The sequence below is a fragment of the Pantherophis guttatus genome, chromosome 2 (genome assembly GCF_059756535.1).
Source record: "Pantherophis guttatus breed Tessera chromosome 2, ASM5975653v1, whole genome shotgun sequence".
NCBI classification, from domain to species: domain Eukaryota; kingdom Metazoa; phylum Chordata; class Lepidosauria; order Squamata; family Colubridae; genus Pantherophis; species Pantherophis guttatus.
In genome coordinates, this window is record NC_142064.1 from 121776907 (window position 1) to 121802954 (window position 26048).

General features: G+C 38.2%; 1 protein-coding gene across 1 annotated transcript; it reads left to right on the forward strand.

The window, feature by feature from the left end:
• The first annotated feature begins 11636 nt into the window (after positions 1-11636).
• LOC117675401 (olfactory receptor 1L4-like) lies at positions 11637-12859 on the forward strand. The gene has a single exon (XM_034433984.3). The coding sequence runs from the start codon at positions 11872-11874 to the stop codon at positions 12838-12840; it is 969 nt and encodes a 322-aa protein (XP_034289875.2). The 5' UTR covers positions 11637-11871; the 3' UTR covers positions 12841-12859.
• The last annotated feature ends 13189 nt before the right edge of the window (positions 12860-26048 follow it).

Sequence of the window (26048 nt, forward strand, 5' to 3'; positions counted from 1 at the left end):
TAACTGAAACAGGAACATAGTGGTTTTAAATTTTAATTCAGGCATAGGCTTTCAGAGTATCCCTACCACTCCAGTCTTAAAATCTCTTACCAACATACAACATGCCAATGATATGAAAGTGGCACGCACAGGCTTTACTCTGTGGGAAGCAGCATAGGCCAATTCAGTGGTGAGATTCAAATAATTTAACAACCAGTTCTCTGCCCTAATGATTTCTTCCAACAACCAGTTCACCAAACTGCTCAGAAAGTTAACAATTGGTTCTCCCGAAGTGATGCGAACTGGCTGAATCCCACCACTGGGCCAATTGATTTTAATAAGAGAGTGTATGTTTAAAATTTGTTTGTGACTTCATACAAGCACAGCCTCTGTGATTCATTAAAGCAAGCCAGACTTTTGAAGAAATTATGCAAATCTAAAAAAAAAAGCTACTAAGTTTAAGAGTCATATTGGGACACTTCTTAAAGAGCAGCATCCTATTTTCAGGTACATTGGGGAAGCTTGATAAAAATCGGGCTGCTTTAATAAATGGTAGAGAAGTGCTATAGTCATATTTGTAGAAGGTTCAAAGCATTTTTGAAACATGTACAGCCATTATGAATTATAATTGGCACAAAGGTGGGTTTTTTTGTTATTGTTGTTGTTAGGTTGACGATCCAAATCTTCCTAATCAATGTAACATCATTTTGCTTGCAGTTGGTTTGATTTTGGTTTGTGAGCCCAGCTACCAAAGTTAAGTATACCAAATCACAGTGCAATGTCTAAATCTACTTATTTATGGTTCACAGCTGTTAAAATAAACTTTTTGATTATCCTTTGATATCAATGGCTCAAAAACCCAGAGGCAGTAGGACACCTCCTCCCCCCAAAAAAACCTTGGAATTACGTTTGGTTGATTCATGGAATCCACTTAAGTGAGATGTTTTGATCCATCTGCTTCCAAATACAGAGCTATACTTCAAAGGTACCATTTATTGGGGCAGTTGTCCATCTGCCTCAGTGGTGAAATTCAATTTTTTTTACTACTGGTTCTGTGGGCGTGGCTTGGTGGGCATGGTGTGGCTTGGTGGGTATTGGCTTGGTGGACATGGCAGGGGAAGGATTCTGCAAAATCTCCATTCTCACCCCATTCCAGGGGAAGGATACTGCAAAATCCCCATTCCTTCCCCACTGCTGGGGGAAGGATATTGCAAAATCTACATTCCCACCCCACTTTGGGACCAGCCAGAGGTGGTATTTGCCGGTTCTCTGAACTACTCAAAATTTCCGCTACCGGTTCTCCAGAACCTGTCAGAACCTGCTGGATTCCACCCTTGATCTGCCTCCAAAAGGGACCAAGTGATTGAAGTAATTGGTCTTTGGTGAATGAGAAACTATGAAACGGTTAACATTGCAAACTGATAAATCATAATGGGCTTTTTTGCAAAGACAAAATAGCCCTGCTCAGCTAGTGACCAAACTCATGCTGATTCAGGCTTCAGACAATATAATTACTCCCTTCCTCAACATTCAGATGGGTCTAATCTCAAGGCTTCCTTACATTCTATGTAGTCATCCCACTGGTATTTTAAAATGAGTCTTAACAAGGGTCTGTCCCTTGAATATTTTAGCAGTGTGGATTCTCACAACTCCCCTTCAGATCCCTACCATGATCCTAGCAGGTGCCACATGCATGCCTATGGGGCAAAGAAGAAGTTAGGAATAGCTGGCAGACAGGCGACAGGCCAGGACTTCTCCATTCCAGTTCCTGCCTAGTTGCTCCCTAAGATAAAACTTTTAAAAGCCGATGAACCCAAGTTTAATTTACGAGGAACACGGTGCAATACAGCTCTTGGCTCCTCCCATCAAAGCTTCAGCCCACTCTGAACCCCTCTGTAAAGTGCTAATTCTAATTTAAAAGCTTCTGTGGTCCTTGCAGCAAGTCCCTTGCAAGCTAGAAGGGGGAAAAAAAGAGTACATCACATTCATGTAACAGAGATCACCCACGGGAATTTTTCAGCAATTGAGAAGTAGCTGAAAGTTTGGAAATGTGCAAAGTTTGGTAGTTTGCCACTTGGACGCCAGAAATAGGGCAAACTACCAACAGCTGTCTGTCCTGGAAGAAACAACTCTCCTTTCCTTCAAAATATTTTCCTTCAAGGTTGGCACAAAAGTGGAATCTCTAGCTCTCTTTTCCCTCTCACTTTTACCCATTCCTTTCGATTCTTCAGCCTATTGCTTTCTCCTTCCTATGCAGTTGGACAGCTTCTCCCAAGGGCCCCATGGGAAGTATGCAAGTTGTATGGATGCATTTACCCTTGTACATATAAAATAATCTGGGCAATTAATAGAGAATATTAACCTGTTCAGTGGAGATAGGTTTGTGCTGGTACAAGTATAGTAGTCAAACATGCAATAGAACTTCTTTGCCTTTAAGTATCCCGCTACCCAAGTTACCCCCTACATCAGTTAAGGGATGCAATATTTGGATATATTCATACCACTCAGTAATGTAAGACTCTGTGCTCTGCTGTGGAGCTCCAGCCAACTAGGGCAGGAAGTAATCCTCAGTGGCTTTTTCCAGAGATGGGACAAGCTTTTGCTGCCTCTCAGATGCTCTCCAGGAGTACAGAAGGGACCTTGGAGGTCTTCTAGTTCAATATTCTACCCAAGCAGGAAACCCTATACCATTCCAGACCAATGGCTATCCAATCTCCTTCAGTGATAGTGTGAAGCTAGGGCAGGAAGTCTTTGGGTTTCAGCAAGTAGCCAAACCTCACACTTCTATTCCACATTCATACAGGTGGAAGAATATTAGTTTCAGATTCAAATTAACAAAGTTGGAAGGGACCTTGTAGGTCATCTAGTCCAACCCTCCCCTAAGCAGACCCTACACCATTTTTGACAAATGACAGTCCAGTCTTTTGAAAGCTTCCAGTGATGAAGCTCCCACAACTTCTGAAGGCAAGCTGTTCCATTGGTTAATTGCTCTCATTGTCAGAAAATGTCTGCTTATTTCCAGGTTGAATCTCTCCTTGTTCAGTTTCCATCCATTATTCCTTGTCTGGCCTTCAGGTGCTTTGGAAATAGCTTGACCCCCTCCTCTCTGTGGCAGCCTCTCAAATATTGGAACACTGCTATCATGTCTCCCCGGTCCTTATCTTCACTAGAATAGCCATGGCCAGTTCCTTCAACCATTCATATGTTTTAGCCTCCGGGTTAAGATGAATGTATGATTGCTACAACCTTCATCTCCTAGACCCCTTTAAAACCTAAAGCAAGTTTTAAAGAAGGAGACAGGGGGGTGAGTGGGAGAGAAAACTACACTCAGAAGTCTAAAACAGGATTCACGTACTATCCTGAGCCACTATTTAAGTACTACTATTAGCAGGGTTTCCTCAATAGACTCTAGTTTGCAAATCACAATAGTCAAGTTCACATTCCAGACTAAGCTAAAACCTGGTTTACCATGAAACATGGAGTCAAGGAAAGAAAGAAAAAACAACCCTCATAAAAATACTTACCACCAAAAAATCTGCCACAAGGTGAGTCCTGAGGAGAGGTGGAAAAGAAAAGAAAAGAATAGGCATTCTTGTCCCAGTTGGCCTTCATATCTGCCTGGCTCAGCGTATCTACCAATCAAAGGCCAGCAAGGGCCATTGCTAATTGATTGCAAGTGAGGTGAGTAAATTATCTTCCAGTGCACTGAATGAAAGGGACAAAGATCCTAAAGGATGGGAGGGGGAAAGGATTAAAGTGCAGAGACATTTTCCTCAGAAGTCGTTGGCTTGCTCGACAGAGCCACCACATCTGCTTGAAGATCAAATAAATAATAATCCTTTCATTATCCTTCTCAGAAGTTTCTAAACTATTAAACAAGGTCATTCTTTCAAGCTTCCTTGCTAAAACAGATACATCCAGGGAATGCTAGTTCAATTAATCCCTTCTAACTGACATCCCCAAACTGGATTTTAAATGAATTTCTATAAGATGGGTTCTCTATTGCTGTAGCTGTAGTTTTTTTAAGACTTGTGGTTAGTTGACTAACCCAGAATGACTGGGATTATGCATTCAGGCATGCATCAGGACTGGCCAACCACAATGGCTTGAGTTCACATGCTAAACCATCATTGAGTGAAATCCATTAAACTTAATGCAATGAGCATGACTTGTGGTTTGCACTACACAATCAGTAAGAAAACCTTCAATAGGCACACATACTTGATTTGTGTCACACACAGCTCTTTCTTATAGGTAAGAGTTAAAGGAATCCCAAATAGCTCCCATCTTGCTGAATTGTATCTATGTCTCGATGTACATGTTACCTTAAATCATACATTTAATTCACAAACTACCATAGTCCATTATAAGGCCTATTTGCTTTTTGGCTTAGTATATGAACCCATGATTGTGCTTTGTAACACATGGTCTTAGTTATATGCAATCTGTTTTTAGCTTACTCAGCCAACTATCATTAAAATGGTTGCTACTCAATGTGTGAACTAAGTCACCACATAGCTTGTTTATTTGTAGTGTAGCATTTGTGCCATCCATTGTTCTTAAAACATCCTTTAAACTTAAGAATGTGACCTCAGAAAGTTGTGGTTTATTCAATAAATCATAGTTTTAAAAAACTGTATTTGCATATATGTGTGAGTAATGGAGATATCCGGAAAGTCATAGCATGGAGGGTAAATGGTTAATTTTTCCAGTTTAGGGAGGAGATTTAAGATGAGCCCTCCTCTCCTTTAAATTCATGGATCCCTTAACTGAAGTCCATGAAATTATTTTTAACAGTGCTAATAATAATAATAATAATTAAATTATTTATTTAATAATTAAGTTAAAAATAATTTCTTTGAATTCAAAGAAATTTTGTAATTAAAAAATAAACCTTGATTCATCGCACTTGTCCATTTATACAATGCAATTTTTTAAAAAAACTTCAAGTGATACGCCTTAATATATATCTTTATATAATATTATATATATATATATATATATATATATATATATATATATATATATATATATATATATATATGTTTTCTCAGGTTTTCGCGGGTGTTTGTATGTAGATCTTTGGTTATTCGGGTCTTCTCCCACGTAAAATTGGAAGTGTCTTGGCAACTTTGCTTCACATTGCTCCTGGAAGCACGAAGCCGAGAACACCAGCCTGAAGATGACGAATGAGACTTCGTCGAAACGTCGCCAAGACACTTCCAATTTTACGTGGGAGAAGACCCGAATAACCAAAGACCTACATAAAAACACCCGCGAAAACCTGAGAAAACAAATATATATATATATATATATATATATATATATATATATATATATATATATATGTATGTAAAATATCTCCTCTTTTCTCAGCATTTCCTTTAAAATTATGCTTTCTGTTTAATACAATGGAAGACCAAATTTAGAACTTTATTTTATTCCAATGTTGATTTTTTTTCCAGTATACATAATTTGCCTGCCAGCTTCTCTTAAAAAGGAAAAATGAATAACTTAACAACCTGCCACCCCATATAATATACATTTTAAAACATTGAAACCTATTAAATCAATACAGTCTTACTTATTGCCTCAGAAATATATTTTTCATATCAACATGCTTTTTCTTTTATTAAGCATTGTTAGGAAAAGGAAAAGGAAAAAGTTACACACAAAAAAAGATGGGAAAGATGAAATAAAAATAAAGCACAAAGTACTGTAGATAAATATATAACAACACATCTTTATGCTTTTTGTGAGTTATAAAACTGTCAAACTTTTACAGAAAACAAGCTATGCTTTTTTAAAAAAGTAACAATGTCTTCATATTGATAAAGGGTATTGAAAAGTTAGTATTTGCATGAATTTCAATCTTCCCTATAATTTCTATTTTTGGGGGGGAGGATTGATTTTTCTCATTGCTCCAAAACTTCTGTAAATTATGTATCTCTTAATTCTTTCTCATCATGGGAATTATTGGGATGACATGAATGAATTCTTTGCAATAAAGGATGGCCTCCAGAATTATCCTGTTCCTGAAAAGAAAATATGGAATATAAATTAGAAAAAAAAAATTGAGCAAGCAATTCCATCATACCAGTGTAACCTTCTTACTTCTCTCATTAGATATGAAAGCTGCAATATAAGGGAGCCAAAAAAGTGTTGACTGCTGGCCATAAAAAATGTCCAGGTCAAATATCCTTGTATCCTTGATGGATACAATCTGCTCATATGGACAAGTATCTGGTTTTAAAATAAATACAGCTAAAACAAAGATAATCGCTAAAAACATGGACAGAAGCCAGAAAGAAGAGATAGAAAGGTTAACAGGATTTGAAATAGTTAAGAAGGTTAATTATTTAGGGGTTTATATTATGACTGCAAATACGAAATTATATCAACATAATTATGAACCGTTATGGCAAAAAATACAGAAAGAGATGGAAAATTGGAAGAAATTGCAACTGTCTTTGCTGGGTAGGATAGCCACTGTAAAAATGAATATTTTACCAAGATTTTTATTTCTTTTTCAAATGATACCTATACTTAAAAAAGATGAAAATTTGAAGGAATGGCAGAAGGGCATAAACAAGTTTGTGTGAGCAGGGAAGAAACCACGAGTTAATCAAAAGATAATGCAAGACACCCGAGAAAGAGGTGGTCTTAAAATGCCCAACTTAAGACTGTATTATGAAGCTGCTACCCTCTCAGCAATTACAGATTGGATAAATTTAACGGAGAAAGAGATACTGAATATTGAAGGATATGGTCTGGTCTATGGCTGGCATGCTTATCTATTGTATGACAAGAAAGTAGATAAGACTTTTAAAAGTCACATATTAAGAAATGCTCTACTGCGTGTCTGGAAAAAGTATAAATATAAACTAAAGGATAAGTTACCAATATGGACAGTACCCAGACACGCGATAGAGAATATAAATTTGGAGCAAAAGCAAGATAAGTTTACATATAAGGAAATCCTTTATAAGGAAGGAGTTAGATTACAATTAAAATCTATGGAGCAATTAAGAGAAGAAGGAATTATTAAGACTTGGTTTCAGTATGGTCAGCTGCAGGCCAGATGGAGAGAGGATCAAAAAACTGGTATTTAGCAGCAGGATGAGAATTTGATAAAGCAAATAAGAGATAAAGGTCAAATGCATATTAAAAGGTTGTATAATGTATTAGTGGAAATAGATTCAGAAACAGAGCTAGTCAAGGATTGTATGATAAAATGGGCACAAAATATAGGTGAACCAATAATGTTGGATACATGGGAAAAGATATGGGTTAGAAATGTAAGATTCACACAAGCTCAAAATTTAAGAGAGAACTTTTACAAAATGTTTTATAGATGGCATTTAGACCCAAAAAAACTAGCCTGCATGTATCCAAATTTACAACCCAAGTGTTGGCCATGTGAGTGTGAAGATGCTACATATTTTCATATATGGTGGACATGTAAAAAAATTAAGGCTTTTTGGATAAAAATATGGTGGATTATTCAAAATATTTTAAGGAAAAAAATTAAATTTACACCACAGGTTTTTTTGTTGGGAATAGTCACGGATTGTACTGTAATAGAGACTAAGTTGGTTTTGAATTTAATAACAGCTGCCAGGTTACTGGTGGCACAGTACTGGAAGAAGGAAGATCCACCTACCATTGAGGAATGGACATTAAAAGTTGTGCATCTGGCTGAGATGGCAAAAATTTCATCATATCTTAAAGATCATTCAAATGAAAGATCCATATCAGAATGGAGAAGATGGATTGACTATATGCAAAAAAAAATATCCGAACAAGAAGATTCATATAGCTTATGAATGAAATATTTTTAAGTAGTTTATGTTTATAGTTCTTGAGTTATAAGGAGTTAAAGATTTAGGGAGAATATGAATGCAATAATTTGTTAGCATATCTTAGCTTTATGTTTGTGAATGCTATACCCTGTGCCTGTTCTGGGAAGTGGGAGGGAAGGGGGAAGGGGGAAAGGGTGGTGGGGGGAGAAAATGTTTGTATTTCTTATAAAACTTTTTAATAAAAAAAAATAATAAAAAAAATTTTAATAAAAAAAAATGTCAAGAAGGAAAACCTTTTATTAACAAACTCAACCTCACAAGAAAAGATGGCATACTCTTCAATGGGTTTGGATTAGGGGACTGGCCTCTCATACTAATGCTAACAAAGCCATTCATCTTTTGAAAAGTTTTATGTAAAGAAAATAATTGAATAGAGAGTCCACTCCAAAGTCCAATGAGAATTATGTGTAGCACCCAGAGAAGCAAGATTTCACCCAGGGTAACTTATTTTGTTAACAAGTCCCCAGATGCTATGCCTTCTAAAATGTCTGTTGGGTTCTATGCCTCTGTCTTCTGCCTTAATTTTACCTGTATAATGAGCTCCTACATATAATCATTCCTGTTCTAGAAAACTCACTGTTTTCTATGGAGGCTCCCACACATTGTGTGACTTTGGTACCAAGCTGGAAGTAACAGCAGTGGCAGCAACCTCTTAGATGCCCTTCCTCTAGAATCACAAGACCTCAAAGACTTGGTAAGCAAGGAATCCCAGGGAAATGAAATAGGAAATTAGAAAGAAAGTGTAGGATCGTTTCACTTTGTTTCTCAAATAATCGGAAGAGGGGTCTTATAAATTTCCCTGTCCCTATTTTTCTTTTCTTTTGCATCATTAACCTTAGGTTAATGATGCAAAAGAAAGATTTTGGTTACCACCTTTAAAGCGCTCCATGGCTCAGGACCTGGGTACTTGCGGGACCGCCTACTACCACCAATAGCCTCCCACCGGCCGGTACGCTCCCATAGAGAGGGGCTCCTCCGGGTGCCATCGGCCAAACAATGCCGACTGGCAGCCCCCAGGGGGAGAGCCTTCTCTGTGGGGGCACCTACTATCTGGAACAAGCTCCCCCCAGAGATACGGAGGATCCCGGATCTGCGCACCTTCCGCTGCGCCTTAAAGACCTTTTTATTTCACCAGGCAAGCCTGGCCTAATTTCTCCCTCTTTTATAAAAGATTTTTAATTTTTTAATATTTTTTAGTATTTTATATATTCAAATTTTAGAATGGGTTTTAAATTGATTGGGGTTTTAATTTGTCTGGGCCAAAACTATTTAATTTGATTTTAATTCCACTTTTAAATTTTGTATGTATGTGTTTTATTGTTTGGCTGTGCACCGCCCTGAGTCCTTCGGGAGTAGGGCGGTATAGAAATCAAATTAAATAAATAAATAAATAAATAAATAAATAAATAAATAAATAAATAAATAAATAGGTGATTCATTGTCCTGAGGATGAGTAATTTTTTTAAATGCTTGCTTGTAAATATATGAACATATTTCTGTAATTGTATTTTAAGAATGCTTATATTGGAGAGAGGATATTCAAATCCTTCCTTCCTTCCTTCCTTCCTTCCTTCCTTCCTTCCTTCCTTCCTTCCTTCCTTCCTTCCTTCCTTCCTTCCTTCCCTGCCTGTCAGCCAAAACTTCAGATTACCAATAAAATCCAATTGAAAGTAATAAAATCTCAGCCTCACAATAGGTAAAAGCAGCTGACAGTCAACACGCTAAATCAATGAGAAATTTAACCAGGTTACACTTTGATTGAATCATTTAAATCACCCTAATTTCCCCCATTTTCCTTCAGCCCTTTCTTTCCTCATCTACATAAATTTTGCTATCAAACCAATCTGTTTCATCAATATACTCATTATCTCACCAAATTCCCTTCCTATTTGATGTACTGTGCACTTCAGCTGGTCAAAAACCTACAAGTCTTTATGACCTAATTACTTGTTTTTGTCCCTCCCATCTAATATTCAGAACCAAGGATTTGTTTGGGTTTTTTAAAAAAAAAACACCCTGAAGTTTCCTTCATAGATCATGACTGCAACTGTTGTCTAATTGTGTGTGTGTTTTTTTTTAAAATATATAATGTAAAATCCAAAGGAGCTATTTTAATCTGGGACAGCACAATGAGTCAAAAGTCTGTAAAGACTGAAAAACTATTATCCTTTAAGCTTTAGTCTATTATCACATAAACTTCATCCACAAAAAAAGGATCCATGAATGATTAGAAGACAATAAACTTGTTGAAGATCCAAATTGTTTTTAAGTCACAAAAATACCCCTTTTCTCCTTTTTCCTTAAAGAAAACTGCAGCTCTGATCAGAGCAGAACTATATCAAAGGAAATGGATTGTTTTAACACAATTCAGCCATTTTCCTCTTTAAACTTTTTTATCCATTCCCAAATACTTTTTTCTGTGCAAAGTTGAAAAAGATGAGAATAGGGATACATATCCTTTGTTCCTTCCTAACATCTTTGAAAATAAAAGAGCAAAGAATTCAACTCTTCCAGATAAAGCAGCTCTTGATCATAAAATAGAACAATTTTGTGCATGTCTCAGAAGAGTGCAGCATACGACTTCAGCAACTGAGTGGTCAATGCCTGGAATGCACTACCTGACTCTGTGGTTTCTTCCCCAAACCCCCACAACTTTAACCTTAGACTGTCTACTGTTGACCTCACCCCATTCTTAAGAGGACTGTAAGGGGCATGCATAAGCGCATTAAGGTGCCTACGGTCCCTGTCCTAATGTCCCCATTTATTCTTATCCATTTCATGTATTCATAATCATGTTTATACTTATATCTGTTATCCTATACATGCGTGACAAATAAATAAAACAAATAAATGAATTATAGTGAAATTTTGTAGAAAGGTATTCTAAGCCCTATTGACCTGAATAGAAATTATTTTTCCCAGAGATTGGCAAATGCAATTCCATAATTATTGACCATTGGTACTACTGTCTGGAACTGATAACAATTACATATGAAACATCTAGAAGGCATATAGAGTCCTGATATATAGAATTGAAGCCTTGGTTGCCCTTTTCCAAGGCTGTGATAATTAGGCAAGAGTAATTAGAATCAGAAAAGGTTAGGATAACCACCGGCAGTATTTGGATATCCATCAGTCGATAGGTGGAATTCTATAATATTTACAGATAACTAGCTAAATGAGAAGAGCTGTAAAAGTGATTGTATAAATGGCTAGATATATTAATATTAATATTTTGATTTTATAATACCTGCTTAGATTTTTAACATTACCTTTGTAAACTATTGTTCATTGATATATTTATGGGTTGAGGGAAAAAAACAATAGAAAAATCAGGACCACATAAATCACAGGGTAGGAACAGATTATTATATCAGAGTGGATGGATAGGATAGCTACGTAAGACAGTTAATATCTGAATTAATTTGCAATTCAGGAGGAATTGTCTTACTTATTCACTGGGAATGAACCTGTATATCACTAGTAGGATTGCACTCTTTATTTCAAAGCCATTTCAAAGAGAACACAATATTTAGATCAGAATGTAACTGTAAGAGTGATGAATTACTACAAACATGTTCTTTGTATCTACTTGTATATATGTATTAGTTTTATATTTTTGATATGCCATAATCAAACAACTAGATCAATAAATATTCCATCCCATCCCATTCCGAATGTTGTACATAACAACTCTGAGGTGTTACATATTCACAGTGTTTTCTTTAGGATTAACAAATCTGGGCTACAAAACTGGATAATCACTAAATGATAGCAAAGACTTACAGTTTTCTGTATTTCTTTTTGCCATCAGATGGCCTTCTGGATTTTTGCAGCCCATGCCTGTTTGCCTGTGGTTGCTATTGTGCTATACATTGGATATATCTTAGTTGGAATGTAAAACAGAACAGAAAGTTCACCAGAAAAATGATGGTCACTGATGCCAAAAGGAGACCTGGAGGAGGTTAATGCACCGGTAGTCTTGTTTCTCCTGGCATTCAATTAATTTTTTCTGTCCACGCTCAGATCCATGGATCGTGAAAATTACAACACCAGCCACCCTGACTTTCTCCTCCTTGGCTTGTCCACTCGGCCAGAACAGGAGCACTTCCTTTTTGTTACCTTCCTCGTTCTGTATCTGCTGAACATGACTGGGAACCTGCTGATCATCTTTTTGATCCGTTCTGATGCCCGGCTCCTCCATGCACCTATGTATTTCTTTCTCAGTCACCTCTCCTTTGTGGACGTCTGCTTCACCTCAACTACGGTTCCCAAGATGCTGCATAATCTCCGCACAAGCTGCAAGAACATTGCTTTCACTAACTGCATGATCCAGATGTATTTCTTTCTGGCCTTTGCTATCACTGAAAACTTCCTGCTGGGCGCCATGGCATTGGATCGCTTTATGGCCATCTGCCTGCCATTACGCTATCCTGTGCTGATGAAACCACTGCAGTGTCATATCATGGTATTTGTGGCATGGTTGCTGGCCCACCTTCATGCCCTCTTGCATACCATATTGATGTCCAGGCTTTCCTTCTGTGATCATCACGAGATACCTCATTTCTTCTGTGCCTTCCAGCCTTTAGTGGTGATGGCCTGCTCTAATAAGAGCCTCAGTGAAATGTTGAGTTTCTTTGAAGGAGGAACAATTATTATTGGCAACTTCATTCTCATTCTTGTCTCCTACATTCGCATTGTCCAAGTTGTGCTTCGGGTTCCTTCTGGCCAAGGTCGGAGCAAAGCCTTCCAAACCTGTGCTTCTCACCTAATTGGTGTGACCCTCTTCTATGGTTCCACAATTGGGGTCTATTTCCGGCCACTCTCTTCCTATTCTGGGGACAAGGACAAGGTGGCTACTGTTATGTACACTGTGGTGACCCCCATGCTCAACCCCTTCATATATAGCCTAAGGAATGCAGACATGAAAGCTGCCCTCCACAGAGCACTGGATAAATTAAGAAACGCTTTGCAGAAGTCACAGACTATCAACAGCTGATGTCAAATATGGGGTGCCAGATCAAAAATAGAAGAAGTATGTTTTTTTGGAGAAGTTTATTTGATGCAGTGTCTTACACATTTAGCATGGTTTTTTTTTGATTCCTAAAAAAACCAAATTTTTATTTTTAACCCAGTATGTGAGTCTTCACATTTTGGTTTTTTTAAAAAAATGAACATACAGAGTTTATGTTCATCTTCCTCAGCTAAGTGCTCACCCGAATGTTGAACTACAACTCCCATCAAACAGTCAAACAGTGTAGATGGATATGGATGATGGGAGCTGTAGTCCAATCCTTGGAGTGCTGGTGGTCTCAGAAACCTTGATAAAGTATCAAGTACCTGAAGACCTGGCTCTGCCAACTTGCTTGGGGTGCGCATAGAGCATGCAACCTCAAAATTTGTTAGGGGCTTGAAGAGCTACCCCCCCCTTCTTACTTTATTCTATCTTGTACTAACGGCCTTCTAATATTTATATGGTTTTTACATTTTTAACTGTGCCTAGAATTGCTCTGTGAGTGAAATTGGCAGTTTCTAAATTTGATGTGCAAAAATTAAATAAAGAACAGGATACATGATGATCTGCATAAAAAAAGCAGTCCTTGTTTTGTCATTAACTGTAAATTTGTTAATCCAAAACAAATACTACCTGTGATTATATGATGGTCAAGCATGCTTTTGATTCCAGAATTAATAGAACGGATAACTGTTAAGAGGCAGTGTGGTGCAATGGCTAAATAATTGGACTAGACAGATCTTTGCTCATCTGTGAAGTTGTCTAGATGACTTTGGGCCAGAGATTCGCTCTTTCCCCAGAATACCTCACCAGTTAGGAGCCATGATACCTTGGTCATCTCACATCTGAATTACTGCAAAGCACCTGATGTAGGGCTGCCTTTGAAGACCACTCATCTTCAGCATCCAGAAGGCAGTGATGCTGACAGTGATGGGCATGTTGCATTCTGTGCACATGTTCCCTGGTTGCCATTTGGCTTCTGAGGACATTTCAAGGTGCTGGTTATTACTTATAAAGCCCTGCTTTGCATACGGCCTAGTTATATTTGAAGGACCATCTATGTTTTCACTTATCTGGTCAGGTCAGCAAGATTGGCACACTCAAGATCTTGTCAATTAAGCAGGGTCATAGGACTTGGGAAGAATGTCTTCTAGGAGTTGGCTCAGAATCACTATGGAGTCCGCCTTCCTCAAAATGGGTATAATAAATAAAAATAAAATATGAGTGGAATGAAGGATAATAACCTGAACTCCTGTTGCCCACATACATTTCTTCTGAAAGAGACATGAGGAAGAAACATGCAATCTTCAGTCATTCTGCTGTTGAAAACAAACAGGTGAGTGTAGATATTTCAGAAATCTGATAGTGGTAATAATCTAAACCTACTAAGTATGTATTTATTATCTATTTTCCCACCTCATGTACAGGAACCTCCTGTTGTTATTTATTCAAATTTGATAACATTTAAGAGTAGATTAGACCTACTAAAATAATCACTGACTCTTATGAAGTTCTTCTTAGTAAGATTACATTTGGATCCAACCCATCTTTATAATTGTCCTCACAAAATAGAAACTGTCAACAAAAAAATATTTTACCATCTTATATTCTTTTTTTTTTAATAAAAAAGTTTTTATTTTCTGATCAAACAAGTATACAATATAAACAATCATTCAAACTATCATCAAGAAAAAAAAATCAATCCTTGGTAAACTCAATCTTCAACCCCTCCTCACCACCCCCCACCCCCGACTTCCCAGAACAAAAACAGGGCATAGGTTTCACCAAATTCGCTAAAATAAACTAACTAACTGCAAGATTTAATAACTCCCAAGACCCCTTAACTCCCCTTTTACAATTTCATCAACCTCCCTTTTTATAGACTCAAAGTAGCATATAATCCAATAACTCTGAGAGTTTTAAAACCATTAACAAATATTAAACATTCAAACCTTAATAATTCTCTTAATATATCAATAAAGTATTCAATTCATTTGCAAAAACATTTTCCCCCTCCCACTTTTCTCAAAGTACAGATATTTTGAAATCTCATAACAAAAAATAAACCTTAGATATTCAATAGTTAAATTTCTACATTTTTTAAGTTTCTAAATTTTCCCCCTTCATTATTCCTCCCTCCAACTTTTAAAATTTTAAAAGATCATCAACATAATTAACCATTAATACATAAACTAGAAAACCAAAAAGGATTAATCTTACATTCAACCATTAATGCATCGTATTTAAAAATCAATATTTAACTTTATACTTTTTCCCCCTCAGTAGTTATAACACCTAAAACATAATCATTTTTAACCATGAGTAGAACAACTGCAAAACCAAAAGGAAAGGTTAATCTTCCATTCTTGCTTTCTTTTTATATTTTTTCCAGTCTTTCTGCATCCCTCCTACTTCTATTTTGAGGAAGTTTTTCATTTTAATTTGAGGTTGATGTAACTGCAAAGATTGTCCCCTTTTTGAGAAAATTTCCTCTGATTTAGAGCCCCCAAATCGCCTCTTCTTGCTTATATGAATCAGTTCATTCCTTCGTCTGTAAAACCAAAGATTGTCAAGAGTTTGTGAAAGAAAGTTCAGTTGTTTCTTTTCTATTAAATGTATAAATACCACTGGCAAATCTCCTTCATCTTCTGAAACTTCGAAAGTCTGGTCATTTACTACTTTTTTCCAAACCAAGTCGAAATTTTGAGAGATTCTATCAATTTTTTCAAAAAGAGCAGAGAATAAGCTCGAAAATTCTTGAGAAGATTCTTCCACCTTCTCTGCTGCAATCAGAATATCTCCTGAATTGTCATCATGCTCCGTACTTGTTTTTGTCTCCTCAGTCATTTCTGTTGTTATCCCTTTAAGAATTGATATTTGATTACTTATAGCTGCAGTATGATTATTCATGGCTTCTTTTATAAATTCTGTAAGTTCTGCATCAAAATCCTTATAGCTCTGTAAATCAGACAACTGTTTCATTTCTGACACCTCCAAATAGCTTCCAGCACTTTCAAGATCTCCTTTCTTGGAAGCCATTTTATTTTAAAAAGATTTTCTTTCTTCCCACAACCATAAAATCATAAAGTCAGAGCCATCCTTTTGAGCAGCTTTCAGCAATTTCTTTATAAGTCACCAAACGAAATAATCTTTTCCCAAACAGCTCTTCAAAATCTATTCCAGCAACTTAAAGCCAGTCTCTGAGCACGAGTCTATTAGCAAAGACTTTCCTTTCTAACTTTCACTTTTAAAATCGCAACAAAGAAACGCCATCTTTACTTCCAGCTCAGAAAATCCAATTAGAAACATTGTATCCCCGGAGTTAAGTATTATACTTGCAAAAAGCTTGTCCTCCTGCTTCTGTTCCTGCTTCTGTTCTGTTTTTGAAATCATTTAATCTTCTGTTTGACAGCAGAAATTGGACGCAACGCCTAGCTCTGTAAAAAAAACAGAGTCCCCCCGGATCCGGAGTTTCAGTGGGCTGAACGGGGAGCTCTCACCCTCCTAACCCCTGGAATTAATCCAGGGGTTTTTGGGGAGCTCTACCCTCACCCACCTGCTCTCCTCCCCTTCTTTTCCCGAAGGGGAGATTTTCAAGCCGTTTGACAGCTGATTAGCGCTGTCAGAACGGCTCAACGGGATCGCAGGGGCGGCGGTCTAAAAAGACCGTCCATGGCGCTGCAGAGCCAACCCGGAAGTCTACCATCTTATATTCTTTTCTTTTTTTTTTAATTTGATTTTTATTATAACATATAGTGATACAATCGGTACCATCTTATATTCTTATATTATTGTCAAAATGGCAAGCCAAACATTTTCTGTTCAAACCAGAGGTGGGTTTCAGCAGGTTCTGACCAGTTCTGGAGAACCGGTAGTGGAAATTTTGATAAGTTCGGAGAACCAGTAGTAAAAATTCTGACTGGCCTCGCCCCCATCTATTCTCTGCCTCCCGAGTCCAAGCTGATCGGGAGGAAATGGGGATTTTGCAGTAGCCTTCCCCTAGAGTGGGATGGGAATGGAGATGTTACAGTATCCTGTTGGTTGAAATTTATTGTTAATTTCCCTTTAAAATGGATATATATATATATATATATATATATATATATATATATATATATATATGTATGTATAATTCTTCAGAGCTGAATTAGTTCTTCTAATTTATGTTGTTCATGAACTCACTGGCAGTATCATTAGAATGCTTTTTCTGGCTCTTCTGCTTGCAAATGAATTGTGTGATTTAGCCTGTTTCTCCCATGCTGTTGCATGCTGGCAAATTCAGCTACATTTTAAGGCTCTGAAACTTTTGGTCTTTCCTTGCTGTATCTCATGGCATATTACAAAAAAGCATCCAAATCAGTTTAAACATTGGAAATGTATATACAATCATCTTTGATAGCAAACATTTCAATTTAGTTTGAGAGTTGGGCATTCCTCGTAGGAACAGTTTGTGTAATCTAGCGCTGCTATTACCAATTATTTTCTTTTAAGAACCCTACAGGATTCTTTAGTTGATTCAATGTTCTTGACTTTCCATACCTAGGAAGGAAGGGATTCTCTAAATCTAAATCTTTTTGTTGTTCAAAGACATCCTGCAATCGCATCAACCTCTTACCAAAATGAAGTTCTGCTTGATGGGACTATAGATGATTTTGAGAACTGTATTTTGGGACAATTTACCAAATGAAATGAAGCAAAGAAAAATAATATGCAAGTTTTGCTCATATCCATCTACTGGCCTCAAGATCTCTCCTCTCCTCAAATGACATGTCATCAAAGAACACAATCAACTCCGGGTAATTAAAAGCAAATGATTATAGGGGAAGTTGTTCTAATTGTCCACTTTGTAATGCAAAATTGTGTCAGATTTATGTTTTCCTTTTCCTGTTGAAAGTGTTGAAAAGGCAAGACATCTTGACAAAGTTCTCATAATAATGGTCAGATTACCTGCCTATTCTACAGAGAAAATAGCTTTCCATAAATACACTTTTGACACATTCTCATTTCTTTCTATGAACACATGATATTCCTCTCCAACTTTATCCCCACAATAATCGTGGACCAGAAAGTCACTATATGATAGCAAAAATCTAAATGTATCCCTTTGCCTCCATCTAGCTGCATGTTGGAGTTTTGCAGCCCAAATGCACAATTGTACACACCATCCAGGGAGTTTCTTAATCTAGTAATCCAAGAATTAAAGCAAACTGAAGTATCATACAAAATCCCTGAAAAGAATAACAGAATAACAGAGTTGGAAAGGACCTTGGAGATGTTCTAGTCCAATTCCCTACTCAAGCAGGAGACCCTATACCATTTCAGACAGATAGTTGTCCAATAACTTCTTAAAAACCTCCAGTGATGGAGCATCCACAAAGCCTGAGTTACAAAGATTTAGCCACAAAGAGATGTTTTTACAGAGAGTGGCATATGAGCTGTGGTGGCATAGTGGTTAGAGTGCAGTACTGCAGGCTACTTCTGCTGACTGCCGGCTGCCTGCAGTTCAAATCTCACCAGGCTCAAGGTTGACTCAGCCTTCCATCCTTCTGAGGTGGGTAAAATGAGGACCCAGATTGTTGGGGGCAATATGCTGACTCTGTAAACTGTTTAGAGAGGGCTGTAAAGCACTATAAAGCGGTATATAATCTATGTGCTATTGTTATACATCAAAATGTTAAGTTAGAGCACCCAAATCTGAGTTGTATAAATCCTGATGGCTATTAAGAGACACGAGAAGTAACCGTTTCTGCTTTAGAAATCATGGGGAGTTTTGCAGCCCAGGCTTTAATTACTGGAAAGCTTGAGTAAAGGGAGCAACTTCACTGGCCAATCCTTTTCCTTGTTAGCCTTTTGGAAGTCTGTGAAAATGTGTTTCTTCAGCAATCTTCAGTATTTGACAGGGAGTCTGTGCAGTGGTTGTATTATGGTTAGATGAGTGGTCTCCCACAATCTTGTTTTTGTTGTCTTGCTTATCTTGTTTTTATTTTTTTTAAGTGTTTCATAGTTGTGATTTTGTTTTAACTATGGGTTTGTATGCTTCTCAAAGTCAGATTTAGGGAGAAGTTACCCCGTTCAGAGTCAATAATGAAAATCACCAGATCCCAAAGAAGTCCAGCCAAACTCCCGGTTTCCTTGGCAGAAGTAGCTTGCCATTAGCTTCATCCAGGATATTTTTCTGACTTCTCAATCTAGCCCACAGCACTATGAATTGCAGAGGTCCCTGGTCTCTGTTCAAACCAAATCTGATTTATACATACATACATACATACATACATACATACATACATACATACATACATACATATTCAAGATTAAGGATGGTTTTATACTGCCACCTGTAGGACACATCTGTGCCTTTTTGGAGGGAAATTGGAGCGGTCTTCAGGGAAAATTGACGCTTGTGATTGGACTTTACCATTTTTCTTTCTCCTGTTTCCCTTTTCAGTACACAATTATTATTTGACAATAATGTCATAATGTAAATATTGACATTATATAGGAAATATATAGGAAATAGAACAGTTCCAATCTCATTCAACAAAAAAGAGATACTAGCGACAATTCTATTTAAACTTCCTTTAATTTATGATGGATAGGATTCACATCATGATCCAAGGGTCATATACTGTATATGTATAAATTGTATAGAATAGGCAGGGCTTGGACTGCAATGTACATCCACCATCTTGCAGAGATCTTACTGAAGTCATGGTTTATGACTTTGCTTGATGTTTGAACTCAGACCATATTGCCTTAGTAAGATAAAGGTAAATATTTCCCCTATCCAGTCATGTCCAACTCTAGGGGGCAGTGTTCATCTCTGTTTCTTAGCTGAGGGAGCCAGCGTTGTCCAAAGACATTTCCATGGTCATGTGGCCAGCATGACTATACATTGAAGTGCAGGAAATGCTGTTACTTTCCCACTGAAGTGGTACCTAAGGATCTACTTGCATTTGCATGCTTTTGAATTGCTAGATGAGCAGGTGCTGGAGTAAATAATGGAAGCTCACCCTGTCACACGGTGCTTGAATCTTAAACCCAGGCTGTCAGTCTTTAAGGGGATGAGCTCAGCGTCTTTAACAGTGGTGAAATTCAAAAAAAATTATTACCAGTTCTGTGGGCATGGCTTGGTGGGCGTGGCAGGGGAAGGATACTACAAAATCTCCATTCTCATCCCACTCCAGGGGAAGGATATTGCAAAATCCCCATTCCCACCCCACTCCAGGGGAAGGATATTGCAAAATCTCCATTCCTATCCCATTCCTGGGGCCTGCCAGAGGTGGTATTTGCCGTTTCTCCAAACTACTCAAAATTTCCGCTACTGGTTCTCCAGAGCCTGTCAGAACCTGCTGGATTTCACCCCTGGTCTTTAACCCCTGAGCTATGTACCATGTGGAAATGAGATCAAAGTGTAAGGAATCTAGAAGAAAAATGAATAGATGACTCACTGTCTCCCATGTGGGTATTTCCAATGGATTCAGCAACCCCCTTCTCCAAATCTCCAGGCACAAATAATCTAGATTTTGCTTTTAAAAATAGTTGAAAGACATTTTATGAAATTGTCTTTATTGCCCGGTATGAGGAGGAGAGCTGAGTCTTCCCATCTCACCCCATTCTCTTGCGTTATTAAAACGGGAACCATCTTCAAGTCCTTCAGAGGTAGAAATTGTGAGAGAGGAATTGTGAGGAAGCTGATGGATTTTTCAACCACAACTTTCAGAGTGGAATTTGTCCTCACAGTAGAAGTATGAAAAAAGAAAGTGAGGTACAGAATCTAAGCAAACACATTCCTTCAGAACAGCAAAGCTACTAGCCACCCAATTCACAGTTGCTCAAGATGGGTCTAGACTCTAGAACTTGCTTTGATTGATGGGTTCTTCATACTGACCTCGAAGGAGAGATCACAATAGACAACTCCATCCCAGGCCCTACCTTCATTCTTCCCCATCATTTCTCTCTTAGGTTTCACTTCTGCAGTGATGGCAACATATGACAGAAGAAGCAATAGTGTGCCTCCTGACAAAACAGTCTGTGTGCTGAGGTCTTAGGGGGCACCTTCACATTCTTGGTTTTCATCTCCTAGATATCCCTTCTCAGAGACACAGGTTGTTCCTTCGCTTGGGTGTTATGTCCTCAATTGTGAACTTCTCAGAAATTGTGGTCCAGGTAATTGAGTCTTTACAACATGGGGGCTAAGTCATAGTGAATAGGTCTTAGGCTGGAACCTCACTCTTGTTGATATACTGTAGCTCACTTCTCCAAGAGGCAATGGTGATATCTCATTCATGAAATGAGTCACACTCACAAAGGTTGATAGAGTGATATCTCAGTTAGGGCCTGGAAATAACAAACATCACTGAGAAAATATGCCTCTGGAAAGCTGCCTTGCTTCCTCTATGGTATCTATTATACAGCAATGTAGTGTGTTGTGTGTATTGGGCACACTGGATGGGTAAAGCTGGGGCTTTGCCTTTGTGTACTGGGGCAAGGAACATGTGGCTCACCATGGCTTTTCCCAAAGGCGAGTAGGGGATCCAGAATTTGCAGGATGCTGTCTTTTCACTTATACTTTGGACAGCCCATTTGGAACTGGTATCCTGTAAATTCACAAATTGTCAGTTGTCCATCTGGAAAGCCACCACTTCCTTTCTGTGTATCAGTGTAGGCTTCAAGCTGGCTCAGGCCTTTGGCAACTGCTGGGGAAATGAGCTGCCATGGGAACAGAGAATTCAGTTCAGGAGAAGATCTTGAGAGTTGTCACCACCACTTCAGTTCTGCAAACAAGAATTGTCTGAGAACATATAAAGGTCCCCAAACCACGATGGAAGATTGGACTCCAGATTCTCACTCCTATTCCACCCACAAACATATGTTAAAGTATATTACAATTATACACTTTACAATAAGCGATCTTGGAAGAACTAGAAAATGCATGAAAAGCTCCTTGGCATGAAATCACCAGCCAGCAACATTAATCTTGCATTGCATAAATCATTGAGATCCACAAATGGAGCACTCAGCAGATGCTCCAGATCAATATCTGCCCAGAGATCACTGGAATTGGGTGGCTTATAAATTTAAATAAATATGATTGGATTCTTTAATATCATGCATCAAAAGAACATTGTACAACATCTCTCCAAGGAGAAGATATTTTTTTAAAAAGATAAAAGCAGTATATAACAGTAGAAGAACCTTCTTCTTTTCTTTCTCACCCACCCCCCCTGGAAGTAGCAGCTCTAATGGCAGCCTGGTCACTGTTTGGCATCCTCCACAATGGCCAAATTGAACATCTATTCTGGGGCACTCTGTGGATATTGATGGCGAGTGTGATTGTTCAGACAAAGGAGGGAAAAGAATGTTTTGGCTCAGAAAAACGTCACAGCAACCTTGTCTCTGCCCAAAGCTTCATATCCCGGTTCAAGCCTGCAAGACTTGAACTTGTTGTCAATGAGAGAATTGGATCCATTCTTAAACTTCATAGGCAGGACACCAATAAGCGTAGAGATCCCTGCCTTTCATTTTGCCATGAGATATCAATATTGGAACCCTGGAAGTGTGGAGGAGAAGTGCACTGGGAGTGCACTGCAAGTGACCTATCCATAGTGACAGGTTTCTCAAAGGTGAAGGAGGCTGACACAGCTATGTATGTGTCTAAGATCATATGACATATTCCAATGCCTTCCCTTCCTCACATGCAGGATAGGGGTCTCCAACCTTGGCAACTTTAAGACTTGTGGACTTACACTCTTTGCTGGCTGAGGAACTCTGGGAGTTGAAGTCCACAAGTCTTAAAGTTGCCAATGTTAGAGACCCCTGCTCTAGGACAACACATCTAATGTCTAGAATTTCAACCCCATAGCTTTTTAAGATGGTTCTCTGTTGCATCACACTTTTGATATGAGGGACAGAGTGAGTGGGAAGAGAATCCTTTATTGCTTGAAGGATGAGCTGTGATGGCGCAGTGGTTAGAATGCAGTATTGCAGGCTGACTCTGCTCACTGCCATTACCTCACCGGCTCAAGGATGACTCAGCCTTCCATCCTTCCAAGATCAGTAAAATGAGGACCCAGATTGTTGGGGGCAATATGCTGACTCTGTAAAACCACTTAGAGAGGGCTATAAAGCACTGTGAAGCGGTATATAAGTGCTATTGCTACTCACTATTGTCCTATTCAAGTCATGGATTGGGGTAACCTGCGCATTTCTGTGAGAATGAATTGTCCTTAGAGAGGCATACTGGAAAAGATTATAGTATTTTCTATCTCAGTAGTATCCATCTCTGCTTTCTCCCCTGCTATCAAAGCTTCTTTCCAAGTCAAAACAGGACTTCAGGATATACAGGTGCAAACAGGGTTCAAAGGGAATCCACAAGTCTATTAACCCAGTCTGTCCCCCTTACAGCCCAAAAGCTGGGCACTCACCATTATGAAATGTTTCTGTGGTCTTCACAACCAGTGAGACAGAAGAGGAAGAAAGGCACTGAGGTCAGCCATTGTATCATTTGAGGTTTTGGAAGCAAGCTGGACAGGAAAGCTGAGTTTCAGCCTCATATAAGGGAGCAGAGAAAACTGCAAATGGAGTCCAAAGAATTGCACTGAGTCCTCTTCCTTCTTTTTACCCTTTGATACAGAAGATCTAAGTTATCATCCAATAAGAAGTGAAGTTCTTTTGTCAATAAAAAAATATCTCCTGGAGAGCCACCATAATTCAAATATCATTTATTTATTTATTTATTTATTTATTTATTGGTTCGATTTATATGCCGCCCTTTTCCGGAGACTCAGGGCGGCTTACAACGCGTTAAGCAGTAGCCTTCATACTTTTGTATATACCTGCTTAGTAGGGCTTTCGCCCCTCCCCCCCCGACCCCAAGCAGTGTTTTTTTTTTTTTTTTAAATACAAAGTCAGCTTATTGCCCCCACAAACCGGGTCCTCATTCTACCTACCTCGAAAGGATGGAAGGCTGAGTCAACCTTGAGCCTGGTGAGATTTGAACTTGCAGTAATTGCAGGCAGCTGGTGTTACTTAACAGTGCTTTAGTCTGCTGTGCCACCAAGGCTCAAGTGATGACCTGAAGAAGTTTCATTTCTTTATAAAGGCCCTCCAGATGATTAGAATAGCCAACTAGATCCAGGGATATCCTCTGTTGTATGCACACATTGCACAAAGCTATACTGTGATTTATTTGATAGTACTTTACCATGTACTCAGCCTACTGTGAGCAAGTCAACAAACCTGGTTTAGCAAAATGTGATAACCTAACATTAGAGGGATAGAATAAATCCTGACTCTACAAAGGCCAAGGAACTTTTCTGCCGCTTACCACTTTCTGCCACTGCCATGGCAGAAGGCAAGAAGGCAAGAGAAGAAACAATGGATGGAAGCTAATCAAGGAGAGAAGCAACCTAGAATTAAGGAGAAACTTCTTAACAGTGAGAACAGTGGAACAGATTGCCTTCAGAAGTTGTAGGTGCTTCATCACTGGAGATTTTAAAGAAAAGACTGGACAGTCACATGTCTCCTGCTTGAGCAAGGGGCTAGAGGACTAGACGACCTCCAAGGTTCCTTCCAGCTCTGATTGATTGATGTGCAACCCCCTTCAGAATTAGCCACTTTGTTTTCATAATATTGAACCTGGCAATTAAATGCTGTGGCTGATTCGAATGTTTTTTTTTTCTTGGAGCCAACATGAAGCACCACAGACAGTAGGTAAATATAATTAGCCATATTTTGCTCTGCCTAGATACAGAGAGGCAAATAGTTTTCTATATCATAAATACTTATACTTAGTTGTGTTTATGAAGGGTGTAATAATGTCAATTATTGATTTAATCATATAGCAACTTCATTTAGAGATGCACTTTAAGTTGGTCAAAAGGACAATACTTTTTTTCAAACTATTTTCACCATATATGAGATCAGTAGCTGGCTTTTTAAAATCTGGCAAGTAGCTAAGAATCTCATTGCTCAGTCATTCAACTCCCTTGTTTGTTTTTTTACAGCCATCAAAATATTGCAAATTTCAAAAAGCTTAAAAACAGACACTTGGAGATATTTTTGGGAGCCTGGAAAACAAAAACTCTGTATGTGTATGTATGTGTGTGTGTGTGTGTGTGTATGTGTGCTTGTAGTGGCCAACAAGTACTCTGGAATTGTTTATTCTCAGCTGTGTGTGTATATATACACGCACATACACACACACAGAGCTGAGAATAAACAATTCCAAAGTACTTGTTGGCCGCTATATGTATACACACACAGACACATGGACCTTTTTATTTCAAAATATTGATAGCTCATCTCATATCCTAACAAGAGTACAAGAAAGATTTACAAAATGCATTACAACATTTATAAATAGCAGTCAACAATGAAAACCCTCCTGTACCAGGCCTCTCTGAAGCCTCAGCTTTAATGTCAGCCACTACATTCACACAACTTACTTAATAAATGAATTTTCTGGGCCTGTATACTCAACCAGGTGGCAGCACCTGGTCAGGTTTGGCCTTTTCCAAATGACTGTGTAGCACTTAGATGTGGAACCACCACAGCAATCTCAGAATTATAGGATATTAACTTGAGAAACAAACCAGGAAGGAAAAAAAGTCAATGACAAGTATTTATGCCCTGTTGAGATAAAATCTCCATGCATGTATATTCATATCACTGGGACTCAGTCTTTAGTAATGCACTAAACCAAATGAAACTGGGATTAACCTTAACTAAAATCAGTCTGCTGTGGGAATAAATTTACTAGGCCTGGATTGACTTGATTAAGTTTGTTGTGTGAACACTGCCGTTGTCCATAGGGCAAGTAATTGTCTCGTCTTAAATTACCAGAATCTATTTCTTAGGTATCTGTGTCTACATTGGATCTTGAACTACAAATGCACAACTAATATGGTAGAATTGTTCCAAACTGCTGGTATGTCAGGAATTTTTTTTAAAAGGACTGTATTAGAATTCCTCCCTTTGATATTTAGTTTACCACCTTGCAAGAGATTTGAGCAAAGAAGTCAGGTGATTTTATTCACTCACATCAAATTCTGTTGAGATACAGACGGGTGGCTGCATTTTAGGAGAACCAACTACCCGCACCTTCAGGAAACACAGAGATAAGAAAATTCGAATTCTATTACCATCCATCTAGTAATCGTCTGGATTTTTTTTAGCTCAGATCTGCTAGCCTT